At 41.6% G+C, this 12539-nt stretch overlaps 1 protein-coding gene across 7 annotated transcripts in view; it reads left to right on the top strand.

Annotated features, from left to right (window-relative positions):
- The window catches only part of FAT1 (FAT atypical cadherin 1), a 125241-nt gene extending 117618 nt beyond the window's left edge, over positions 1-7623 (top strand). For 4 of the 7 annotated variants that reach the window (XM_061404264.1, XM_061404267.1, XM_061404265.1 and 1 more), the window contains exons 26-28: positions 20-157; positions 5109-5144; positions 6138-7623. In XM_061404264.1, the coding sequence (XP_061260248.1) occupies positions 20-157; positions 5109-5144; positions 6138-6766 (803 nt within the window). In that variant the 3' untranslated portion in view covers positions 6767-7623. Of the gene's footprint in view, positions 1-19; positions 158-643; positions 697-2659; positions 2677-5108; positions 5145-6137 lie in introns of those variants that run through there. The other 3 variants (XR_009734025.1, XM_061404269.1, XM_061404268.1) reach the window with 3 other exon arrangements.
- The last annotated feature ends 4916 nt before the right edge of the window (positions 7624-12539 follow it).

Here is a 12539-nt window from a genome sequence, read left to right as displayed (position 1 = left end):
GTCTGTCATCTCCTTTTAGCTAAAGTAGTGGATCTTGATCCTTGTCTCTCCAAAAAGCCGTTGGAGGAGAAGCCATCTCAGCCGTACAGCGCCCGGGAAAGCCTGTCCGAAGTGCACTCCCTGAGCTCCTTCCAGTCGGAGTCGTGCGATGACAATGGTGAGTAAACACGCATCCGCAGTGCTCACCGTCCGCAGCCCCCACTCATGTGACACAGGACAGGGACATAGTCGCTGATTCCATCTCAGACGGTCTTCACACTCACGTCAGACCACAGTTACACAGCCTTGCATGAACATCCGCCGGGGACGATGTTGCAAACATCCTTCATGCTTAGGAATTGGAACGGTAGTGACTGGTCATACTAAGAAAGAAAACGTAACTGATTGAAAGATAAGCTCTGTCTGATGGGTTAGTTCTGCAGCGACCTTTCTTCCGTGACAGTGAATGCTATAGAAGTTATGTGGATTTTTAAAAAAAAACACCTCGTACCGGCTTCCTTGAGCACACCTGCATTGCACACACGCTCGCACCCCCACGGCCCTAAGAGGAGATGCGATAGTCTGACATGGGCAACTTGAGCAGCACCTGTGATTGTTACAAGGTTCTATTTGTCTCTCCCCACCGACTCCTTTGCGGCCTCAGCTCCCATTTGGATCAGAGCGTACTGACTGAGAGCGCAGTTTAAGAGATTGCTAGTAAGTTGGATTATATTTCTAATGAAGAAGGTTTGACAGTGGGATCTTTGCTGCCAGTTTTGTTTCTGTGAGGGTGAATGGCGTTGATAAGCAGCTTTACCATATTAGCACATACCAGTAGAGAAAACTGTCAGTATCCAGAAACCCAATAAAGTGAGTTTTTAGTGGAAATTTTTGAATGTCAGAATTAGTTTGATTGTAATTTTTTTGCATAAAAATGCCATGTGTAAACAGTTTATTGATAGAAGGAAATAACTCACTAATAATTATTTGATTGTTTGTAAACCCAGAGTAAGTAGTCCATAATACACTGCAGAGACCATTTCGAAACTAAGGATGGCCATATGTATGTTCTATTCATTCCTGAGCCATTTCAAGCATGTTATATATGATATGAAGGTACAACAGTGTCTATTACTTAGTGATAAAGTATTTGGACAGAGCTCTGCTTATCAAACCAACAACAAAGTAGAATTCTTTCTTTCATTAGGTTTAATTCTAAAACATTATAGAGTTGCCAGTTTACATAATCATTTATATCTTTGTCCTTAAATGCTCTTCATAAATCTCAGAATTTTGCCAGTATTTTCTTTCTTTTCCTAGGTTTTTTTTTCTTTTAACTGAAACATCATTCTTCTTAATAGTCTTAGATACTTTTAGTAAGCTATGGTCAAACTAGTTATGAAAATTAATTGCCAGATAATACAAGGTGAGAAAAAATATATTATCCAGGAGTGTCTTTATTTTAATCTTTATAATTTTAATCATTATGAATCGTAAATTTGAAGCCTGTATTAAAAGTATATTTAAGTCATATTTCTAGTCTTCTAAGGCTATTGTAATAGATTACATAGTGGCTTAAGACAAGATAGATTTGTTATAGGTCTGCAGTTTAGAAGTGTGACGCTTGTCTCAGCAGGCTGAAATTAAGATATCAGCAGGACTGTCTCCTTTCTGGAGATGCCAGAGGAGAGACCCTGTCCTGTACCTTTTCCAGCTTCTAGAACCTCCCCACATTCCATGGCTCATGGCCTCCATCTGTCAAAGACAGCAGCACTGCGCCTCACCGGTCTGTTTGCTGCAGTCCTAGCTCTCCAACCACAGCTGGGAAAGTTGCTCCCCTTAAGAACTCTTGCGATTACATGGGGGCTGCACAGATCCTGCAGGGGAGTCTCTTCATCTCAGGCTCTTTAGCTTCATCACATTAGCAAAGCCCCTTTGGCCAAGGATGGTAACTTGTTCCCAGGGCGAGGATGTGGCCTTTTCAGAGGGCCATCCTTCTGCCTGTTACATGCACACTTATTTATCTTGGCATAAATACTTTGAAACAGTTTGATACAGGAATGAAAAGGGGATTTACACAGGAAACAGCCAGGCAGACAGTCTGCGTTTCTCTGCTGGTATGTTAGCTCACCAGCTGTTAACTCGTCTGCAGAAAGACAGGAAAATTGGGGTGGGAGTACAGAGAACAGATACAAAGCCATTTTTGTATTCGTATTGCATATTTTACCTTATTATGCAGCTCTTAATTTTTTTCCTGCAAACAATGTATGAGTGTATTAAATGGACCCAGAAAATTGGCTTAGCCAAGTATTTGACTCTTTGAATGTGAAAGCTTTTGCCCATGGGATGTTAAAATCAGGGTTGTTTTGTCCTGACTTGATTCATAATTGTAATTGTAAAACAAATTTATGGCTGAAAGTTCTTTTCCTAAATTACAGTATAATATGGTTACTCTTTATTCCTTTGATTAATGGTAACAAATATATAACTTGATTGGAAAAACCTGAGACATATAAGGAACAAGTGCAAAGATCATACATAATTATATAGCTATGTTTCAAGTATTTACATCGTTAAACTATGAGGTAGAAACTGTATAGTATGCAGACATCATATTTAATGCAGGTTCCTGACTCACTGAAGGTCTTTCTAATTTACTGCTCTTGTGCCTTTTCACAAGCTTCCATAGTGACTGTAATACACCTTGTCAATGCTGTCGTTGACATGGTGACTGAAGAAGGTATAGTTGTGTGTGTGTTCTGTGTTCGTGTTCACAGTGACTGTCCCTGGAGTGGTGTGCTTTTGCTGTTGTGTTGTACAAAGTCCTTATGTGATGGTTCTCAAGAGGTTGAATACTTTTATGCTATGCAGGTGTGTCCATTCATAATCCAGAGGTGTTGCAAATATCATTATGTATGTATGTTACGTATGTTACCTATGTCTGTGGTCTTGGTTACTTTTTTGTGGTTCACAGTGAATTTACACAGTTGCCAGAAGTCACCCACAGGGTCTTGACAACTGCCTTTACATGGAACAGTATGAAGAAATTAAAAGTAATTCTATCTAAAAAAATGTTTTAATATAGAAAATTCTCTTCGTGTGAATAGGAGTAAAACTAAGTATAACACAGCTTTTATAATTGCCTATACCTGAGTCTTCCCTTTTGTATTTTCCCTGGTATGGTTGAGGAAAATTGTAGAACATGATAGAAAGCAATATTTTTATATTTGGTTGAGTAAAAATCATTTTCTAGGAAGCTTTATCTGTTCAAAATTTTAAGAAATTCCTGCCTTAAATTATTTCAAATTAGCCCTCCATCCGTGCACTGGAATTCGAGTTATCACATGCAAAGTGCACAGGTATTTTCAGACTAGAAATCAGATCACTGTAGGGCTTGTGAAAAGCTTAATCGTTAGGCCTTAACTCCAAGATTTCTGATTGAGCAAATCTGGTTGGGGCCCTGAGAATGCACATTTCTAACAAGCCAGCCCCCAGTTGATTCTGATGTTGCTGATTTAAGAACCACACTTGGAGAACCACTGGCCTAGACCACTGGGGCCCACGAAGCTTAGGGAATCCTTTCTGCTGGGACAACAAATAGGTTTGCTGAGACATGGGTAAGAGAAGGATGGTTTCAAGCCAAGTTTGATGGGTGCGGCTTACTCATTTGGGTTACTGGTGAGCCTTACACTTAGTTTCCAGGAAGTTACCATGTCTTCACTTGGCATATCAGAAGGGGATCTATATTTTGTCTACTGAACCTTAGTTCTCCCATGATGGAACCCTAATATTTATATAATATATTGACTGAGTTTAAAGAAACAGAATTCGAATAGTTCTTTCATGGCAATCTCTTTTGTTGAAAAATATCTTTGACATATTAAATATAAATTGAGTTTAAAATGGAAAACTAAGAATAATGGAATGGCTGTTTAGTAAACAGAAGTTGTCAATCCTCTTTTTGGAAAGAAACTACCACATTTTTAGCAGGCTTTTTAGAATAGTTCCAGAGGTAAATGTTAGCTAAATACTGGCTTACTCATGTTTTAGAAATCACCACAATTTTTTCAGTTTTTGATTTAAATTCCTAGAAGAGAACCGTCAACCAAATCTTATTTGTTCCAAGTTACTTTATCACTGGGTTTTCAAGAGCATCATTGAATGCACAGAAAGCATGGGTCTACTTTAGAAAATTACTTGTCATTTATTTCACAATAAGAATTACAATGATAGTCAATGGTTAGTGCTTGACCTACATTATGTGATTTAATCCTCATAATAACTAAGGGATTTCCACCTCCATTTCGAAGAGAAGAGCCTGAAGCTTAGCCAGGGTAAGCAGCCTGCCCTGCGGTCACGTGATTCACGTTGACTTTGCCCCATGCAGAGTTCTGTGTGCAAAACAAGGACTCTAGGAGAGGGAGAGGCCAGACAGATTTGGGTGGGCTCAGGGTTAAGGTCAGCTGATGGTGTCTCTAAGGAAAGGTGGACAATGTGAATATAAAATCATGTTCACCCAGGGCAAGGTCTGGTGAGGTTTTCTTTTAGCTATTCATCAGTATCTAAGTGTGTTTGTGGTTTCTCTGAATTACGGACATGTGAAGGCTATATTGTGCCGTAAACTTTGTGTCTGTCATGTAGCTATAGCTTATGTATTTTGCATTATCACCTAAGCAACCTGATGTTACCCAGTGTTAGGAAAAAAAAATGATTTTGTAATCTTTCTCAGTAACATGAGGGGGTCATTTAAATTCCTTATCAGTTTACATTTTATTAGAGCCTTATAGACTCCATTTCAATTACTCCTAACAAAATTTTGTGTTTTCAGGAGTAGCTTGCCAGAAACAAGGGAAAGAAAGTAAAATCCTGTCCGAGTTTCCCAGCCACATCCCTAGTTCATCATCCCTCATCTTCTCCCTCCACTCCCACGTCCCATTTTATTTGTGCTACACAAATTTCTCACCGTTTGGGATTTTCGTAGATAATGGCCTAGAAGGCACAGTACATGGCTGACTGGGCCTTAATAAAACAGTTTATATTGTGTTATGGACTTATCTTTATTGCCTTTTCAGCCGTCTTTCTCTTTTAATTACAAGTGTTTTCTTTTCTCTCTACTCTGCAACCAAAAGAGTCTTTGGCTGCTCCTGACCTCAGCAAATCAAGAGGTGACTTATGCATGCCAGTTGTTCATTCATTTTTCACTAAACACATGGGCGGAGACTTGACCCAGTGCTGACTTGCTGCACGTGTCTGCACCGTAACTGCTGCCTCCTCGTTCGCGGCCTGCATTCTAAACGTGCCTGCCTCACCTTCACTGGCTGCCAAAGGATTTCAAAAATCCTGGGGTGGGGGGCTACCCCAAAATTGGAAGGGTTTTTTTTTTTAATAATTATACCTTTATATAGTTGAAAATGACCCTTAGTCCTTTTTAAAGAAACAAAATTACTGTAGTTTATCAAAAATTGTATTACATTTGTCAATGTTTAATTGCCTTTCATTTGATTTTGAGGCATGCTTTGCTGTGTTACTAAATATAATTTATTGTCTTTCTGAGGACTCATGGAAAATAGTACAATTGTAATATTAAGTTTATGACATTCTAAAGGAAATTTATTTTTAAAATTTTGCATGCTAAGTGATTACTTTTATTATCTGAAAGACACATTCGTTGGTATCTTTTTTTAATGACAAGTAGTGCAGATCAGGTGACATTCTTGAGCCGCCTTTCTGCAAGGACAAAATTTCTTTATCAAGGTCCTAAGGCTGAACTAACACTCTTCTTCATAGAGGGCAGAGGGTTTTCAATGACTGCAGGAAGCTGAAAGGATGATTGGAATCGTTTGAAGAAAAGTGCATGTCCTCTAGGCGCTAGCATACTGCTGCTTCTGTTAAAAACTTAACGTTTCTTTGAAAGTTAGGTACTTACCTAAAACTGTAAGTCCTCATTTCAGGAGCAGAGCCTAACTCATAGAGGGTCTCAGAAGCGGCGCGGGAGGGGAGGGGGTCAAAGCAGGGACCGAGGCTTCCCCCGATGGTGGCCCTCGGTGCGCGGGACGGATGCCTTTGCGCCTGTGCGTGCTGCATACACTGGGCCCTTTGCCGCGGGGCACACTCTGGGGAGGAAAACACGTTGACATCTGGTTTTCTTTTCCAACAAGGGTATCACTGGGATACGTCGGATTGGATGCCCAGCGTTCCTCTGCCGGACATCCAGGAATTCCCCAATTACGAGGTAATCGACGAGCAGACCCCCCTGTACTCTGCCGATCCCAACGCCATCGATACGGACTATTACCCCGGAGGCTACGACATCGAGAGTGACTTTCCGCCCCCTCCAGAGGACTTCCCCGGCGCGGACGAGCTCCCGCCCCTGCCCCCCGAGTTCAGCGACCAGTTCGAATCCATACACCCGCCCAGGGACGCGCCGGCCGCGGGGAGCCCGGGCTCCGCCTCCCGAGGCCGGCAGAGGTTCCACCCGAACCAGTACCTGCCCAGCTTCTACGCCGTGGACCTGTCCGAACCTCAGAAAGCCGGCGCTGGCGACGGCAGCGCCCGCAGAGAACCCTACGCCCCCTACCCTGCGGGGTACCCCAGGACCTTTGAAGCCCCCGCCGTGGAAAGCCTGCCGCTGTCGGTGTACGCCTCCACGGCGTCCTGCTCCGACGTGTCCGCGTGCTGCGAAGCCGAGTCGGAGGTCATGATGAGTGACTACGAGAGCGGAGACGACGGCCCCTTCGAGGAGGTGACGGTCCCTCCGCTGGACTCGCAGCAGCACACGGAGGTCTGACCCCGCAGACTCGCCCCCCGCCCCCACCCCCCCAAGTGCCTGAACCCCAGCGAACCTAGAGCGATCCCTGCAGCGGATGCCCTGTCCTGCACCGTTCTCTGCAGCAGCGCTTGCGCCCCTTCTTCTGGGGAGCCGCCCCCGGGCATGGCTGCACTGAACCCCCACCCGCGCCTCCTGACCTGTCCACCATCGCCAGTGTCCTGACCTACTGTTGTCGGATGCGGTTGACGTCTGCCGCACCATTTCCAGACTTTTTTTTTTTTTTGTATTTACATTTGTCCCGTGTTAAAACAATGAAGCGAAAATCAGCTCTCCTCTCTCTCGTTAGCATGATTCATGTATTTATATAGATTTGATTATTTTAATTTTCCTTTTTTTTTTTGTAAATTTTATGTACAGATTTGATTTTTCATAGTTTCCCCCTAGATTTTCAAGATAACTTCGTGCATTTTGTTTTTGACCGGATTTTGGTGGTGTTCGTGTCATTTACCTAGCACCCTGATTTTTTTTTTTTTTAATATAACCAGGGTTTCACTCTCTGTCCTTTTCAGCTGAAGTAGGACATTTCATTCATACATTTCAGTATAGTCATTCATTTCCAGCTGTACATAGGATGAGGACAGATCTGATCCATGAACATGTCTTAAATAAATGGGTTGCTGTATTTTAGGATTATAAACATTTTTCATTATTGGAAAGTGTAATGAAGACCTTCTGCAGAATCGTTTAGAACCAAAACCACCACGACACAATTTTTATAGTGTCTGTATATTTGTGATGCAAGGTCTTGTAAAGGTTTTTACTGAAAACTACCATTAACCAGTCTTTCTTACTGACAATAAATTATTAATAAAATACTTTAGCTTTGCTGCCTGTTTTTTCCTCCGTATTTATACTCCTGTTCAGGATTCGGTTAATGAATTGAGAAAGAAGGGTGGATGGACATAGATGGATAGCTTTTTTGGCTTAAATGTGAAGTCTCTCCCAGTTGCCAAAACCAGACTGTACTTACAGATGTTGCCACTAGGTGGCAGTATATGGCCACGTGATACCGCTCAAAACTATAGGTATAGAGGCCCAGCACTTTTTTTTTTTAGCACTCATAATAAACATTTTCTAACATTTAAAAAATTGTTTTCTTATACATTATTTTATTGCTGTTACTTGGCCATAATTTCAGTGCATGTATAGTTTTCACCTATGATTTATATCACAAAGCTTTCTGTGAAGCATTTTACCTTTCTCTTGTCAAAGAACACATCCTACTTCTGTAGGATTTAAAATGAAACCCAGAAGTCATCTTCCATGTGTATTTATAGTCAGAATCCATCCCTCTGTCCCACAGCTACTTGTTCAATACTGACCACGTGCCAGCCACTGTGATAAGAATTACAAAGAATCAGGCGTTCCTATAACTTTGCAAAGACGCATTTTCCCTTTTATTAAATGACATGTTATCTAATACATATAGTTTAAACATCAAAGAGAGCTAAAATATGTACAACCAAAAGCATCAAACTCACATTTTGCTGAAACCACTTGTAACTCTTTAAGCTGTTTTTCTCCTTTTTCCTTTGAAATTTTTAAGTGTATATATTATTTCTTGAGTCACGAATTTTAGGAATTGCAGAAGATGATGTAACCTATCAAACCTCTAAGCCTCTAATTCTCTTGTTATCCTCCCATATTGTTACAGCTTACTTTTTTGGCTTCATTCATTCATAATGTTTTCATTGCTTTGATGATGTAAATATTTACCACAGAGGTAAGTAGTATATGATGTTTCTTTCCATCTACTTTGCAACTTTCTTTCTTTCTTAATTGCCTTAACTTTTCTCTTATTTTTAAAAAATTTGTTAGTCTTTATGTATCTAAAAAATCTTTTTGATCACCTACTGAGTGTTGTTCTATATGGACAAAAATTGCTCTTGTCATCTTAGATTTTATATGAAGGGAGGATGGATGACAAGGGGAGATGGCAAATCACTAGAATACAAGGCAGTGTATGGAGTGATGAGCACTAAGGGGAAAACTTAGTACGTAGGAAGGAAAGTGATGGGGAGGGTTGGGGATGGGAGGTGAATTAGTGGAAGACCTCAATGGCAAGCTGGTATTTGAATAAACAGCTGAAGTTGATAAGGGGGAATGATGCCAGTGGGACCACCTGGGGCACCAGCATTGCTGGCAGAAGGGCTCGTGTAAAGGCCAAGGTTAGAAGGTTAAAGAAAAGAAGGGAAACAGGTGTGGTCTCATAGATTTATAAAGTGCCTCTTGGGACATGGTCAAACCTACGAGAGGACCTCTGCTGATATCCAGAGGTCTTTTACTTTAAGAATTCACTTCTCCATGGAAGGGACCTTCCATTTCTGCTTGAGAAATACTGTTGCTCTTATTTTAAAGTTGACTGGATGGGAAGACTGGCGGTTTTATCATGCACTTAGTCCCCCAGCTCTCATTCCAGGGAACAGTCCTGCTCAGCACCGAGCTGAGAGGCTGGGGTCTGACAACTTGTATATAGCTGAAGCAGCCCATACCCCTGGGACTCACCCATTCATTGCCCATTTTCCAATGAGAAATCATTGCAGGCTGCACGACCTCTCCAGGCTGTGAGGTCTGATTCCTCCTCTGCGAAGGCAGGATTTATCACTTCCCTCACCACCCATCTTCACACGCTATAGCGTGCTTTACAGTTGCTACCTCTTACTTGCTTTGAAAACGGTTGCTTTTTAACTTTTTCTCCCTTTCCCTGCCTTGGTTTTTCAAGAGAAGAAACACAGTCCTCTGCCATCTTAAACTGGACGTCTGGAATATGCTCTTAACCATTGATCCCCAGTGCCTAGAAAAACATCAGTATGTTAGTTTCCTGTTGCTCCATTGCAAATTACCATAATGTGGTGGCTTAAAATACCCCGCATTTGTTAGCTCCAGTTCTGCACGTCAGAAGCCCAGCATGGTAGGACCAGGATCTCTGCTCACATCTTGCAAGGCTGAAACCAAGTTTTCCTCTGGGCTGTGGCCTCCTGAGGTCTGGGTCCTCATCCAGGCTTGCATCTTGTGGGCAGATTCAGTTCCTTGGCGTCATTGAGACATAGGTCCCCATTGTCTTACTGGCTGTACAACTTGAGTGTCTTGCTTTCTCACTGACTGAACCCACTTTTTTGGCAGCCTCTGACTCAGGTTCTAGCTCTGTGATCCTCTGATAATTTAGTAGCTTACGCTTCTAAGCGAGCAGAAGAACTTCCCTCTTGCTTCCCATCTCTGACCTCAGGAGGGGCCCAGTCCCTGGTTTAAGGACTCACCTGATTAGGTCAGGCCCATCCAGGATATTCTGCCATTTGACTAATTAAAAGTCAAATGATTAGTGGCCTAATCATGGGGATTCCTGTTGTATTTGCACATCTTTGCTCAAGGGGGAAATTATACTACTGCTCCCCAGGTGGGGTTCTTGTGGATCGCCTTGGAAGTCTACCCACCACCATTGGCACTCTGTCGGTTTTTATTTTGCCAATACTTTGACCTTCCAAAACTCCAGACTATATTTCAAACTGAAGACTATTAGCATTTTTTTTTTTGAGGCATCATCCGGAGCTAGTTAGAAATGAATAAACAGATTATACAAAGGTTTCAAATGAAAATGATTAACATAACACCAACCATATGAATTAGTGTTGAACACATTTATTACAGACAAATTAAGCAACCACATAGAACTAGCATATGGTTGTCCATTTTTTCCTTAAAGACTCTGTTTCCATTGCCCTTGGTAGGCATAAGTCAGGGTCTGTCGCTTTCGCCAACTAGACTTCGTTTTGACTGTGTGTTGCCCATTTAGAGGTCCCTTGCAAAATTCAGATGCCTTAGAAAATTCTACTGCGTATTTCTGGGCACTGCTAAATGTCATTTCCATCTGGATTCGGTGTTTTATATATTTTTTTTTGGTGATGTATTTGAAGGCCACTTGTTATTTGCCACATTCGTTGTCTGCTGCCCTTGGAAATTATGATTTAGTTGAAAAGAGATCGGCAGACTAAGTATCCATTAGAAAAAAAATGCTAGTTCGAAACATTTGAACTTTTGAATTTCGATTTTGGACTGACTTTTTTCAATTCGGTCTCTAAAATTTAGATTCAAGTGTGTATGATGGGAAGAGTCTATTTACATTAGGTAATTGTGCTCGTCACATTTATTTTTATCATAAAGTGTGTGGAGGTATCATACAAATCTGCAGAGTGTGAGAGATGTTTTCCAGGTGCTGAGAGATACCCAGCGCCTTTCCGGAAGCTGCCTTAAGCTTTTGGGTTTTTATTTGTGACAAGAAGAAAGAGGCCGCCTAAGTTCGCACATCCCTCCCAAAGAAACGAAGCTTCACCTATGACTGGGGGGTTGATTTTAAAAACATGGTGAAGGAGGAAGAACGAAGGGTGACCCAAGACACACTTGCTGTACATGAGTAATATGAGTTCAGAAGCTGTTGTCTACTCCTTTAATGAAAAGACTGAATTAAGCTGCGAGGAATCAGTGCTTTGAGTTGCTAGAACGACCAGTTACAGAATTTTGCCTGCTGCTATTTATTGATCATTAAAACGCAAATTAGTAGCCAAGTTATCTACAAGGGTTAGGAGAAGCTTTGACTCTTTGAGTTCTTTTCCTTTAAGAACGTTGCTGAGGGACTTCCCTGGCGGTCCAGTGGTTAGGAATCCACCATGCAATACAGGGGACACGGGTTCAACCCCTGGTCAGGGAACTAAGATCTCTCGAGTCCACATGCCGCTACTAGAGAATCCAGAGAGTCTATGTGCCCAAGTGAAAGATCCCGTATGCCAAATATTTAATAAAAAAAAAAATGCTGCTGAAAGAGAATTCCTCCCCTGTAACCTGTTTGCATGTTCACAGAGGGTCGCTGGGTGTGTTCATCCCTGCCCCTGTCTCATAAATAGCCACTGAACTGCTGCTGACTGCCAGACACTGCCAGGCTCTCAACATCCTCCCTGGGGTCTCTCTTCTTGGCTTCCTCTTGTGATTTCTTAGGAAGCAGCTTAGTTCAAATTTTTAATGTTTGAAAACATCTGAATATAAGCATCACAGGAGATTAATCAGGGCTTCCCTGGTAGCTCAGTCAATAAAGAATCCGTCTGCAATACAAGAGACACACGTTCAATCCCTGGGTTGCAAAGATCCCCTGGAGAAGGAAATGGCAAACCCACTCCAGTAGTCTTGCCTGGAAAATCCCACGGATGGAGGAGCCTGGTGAGCTACAGTCCATAGGGTTGCAAAGAGACACGACTGAAGCGACTTACACACACATACTCAGAGACAAATCCATTATTGTTTTGTGTGTGTAGTCTGATTCTCTTTTCTGAGTGTGCTACCTAGGTTTGATTTACAAACTTGGTACTTTGTATCCAGTTTTGCTCCCTGCTTTTCACCGCTTCACCATGTAAATGATCCTTTTTAGAAAATGCCTTTTTAAAGAGTTTCATAGAGCATATGAAGAGCATAATGTTTCTGTGCTTTTATAGAGCATAATGTTTCATCATATGGATTTGGAACCTATCTATTTTACTACGCTTAATGATGTTTATGATTTCTCACAGTGGTCCCAACATTAATGTCTTTTTAAATCCAGTATTAATGTCTTTGTAGATTCATTTTTGTTCCCCATTTTTGTTCCTCTTCAGGACAGATTTCTAGGTACATGGATTGTTTTCAAAATATTGCCTACAAGAAAATTTAGACCTAAGACAACAAAAACGGCAGAACTTTGACGGCATTT

The sequence above is a fragment of the Bos javanicus genome, chromosome 27, assembly GCF_032452875.1.
Source record: "Bos javanicus breed banteng chromosome 27, ARS-OSU_banteng_1.0, whole genome shotgun sequence".
Lineage (NCBI taxonomy): Eukaryota > Metazoa > Chordata > Mammalia > Artiodactyla > Bovidae > Bos > Bos javanicus.
The sequence above is the reverse complement of the archived record's forward strand: the minus strand, read 5'-3'. Positions and strand labels throughout refer to the sequence as shown.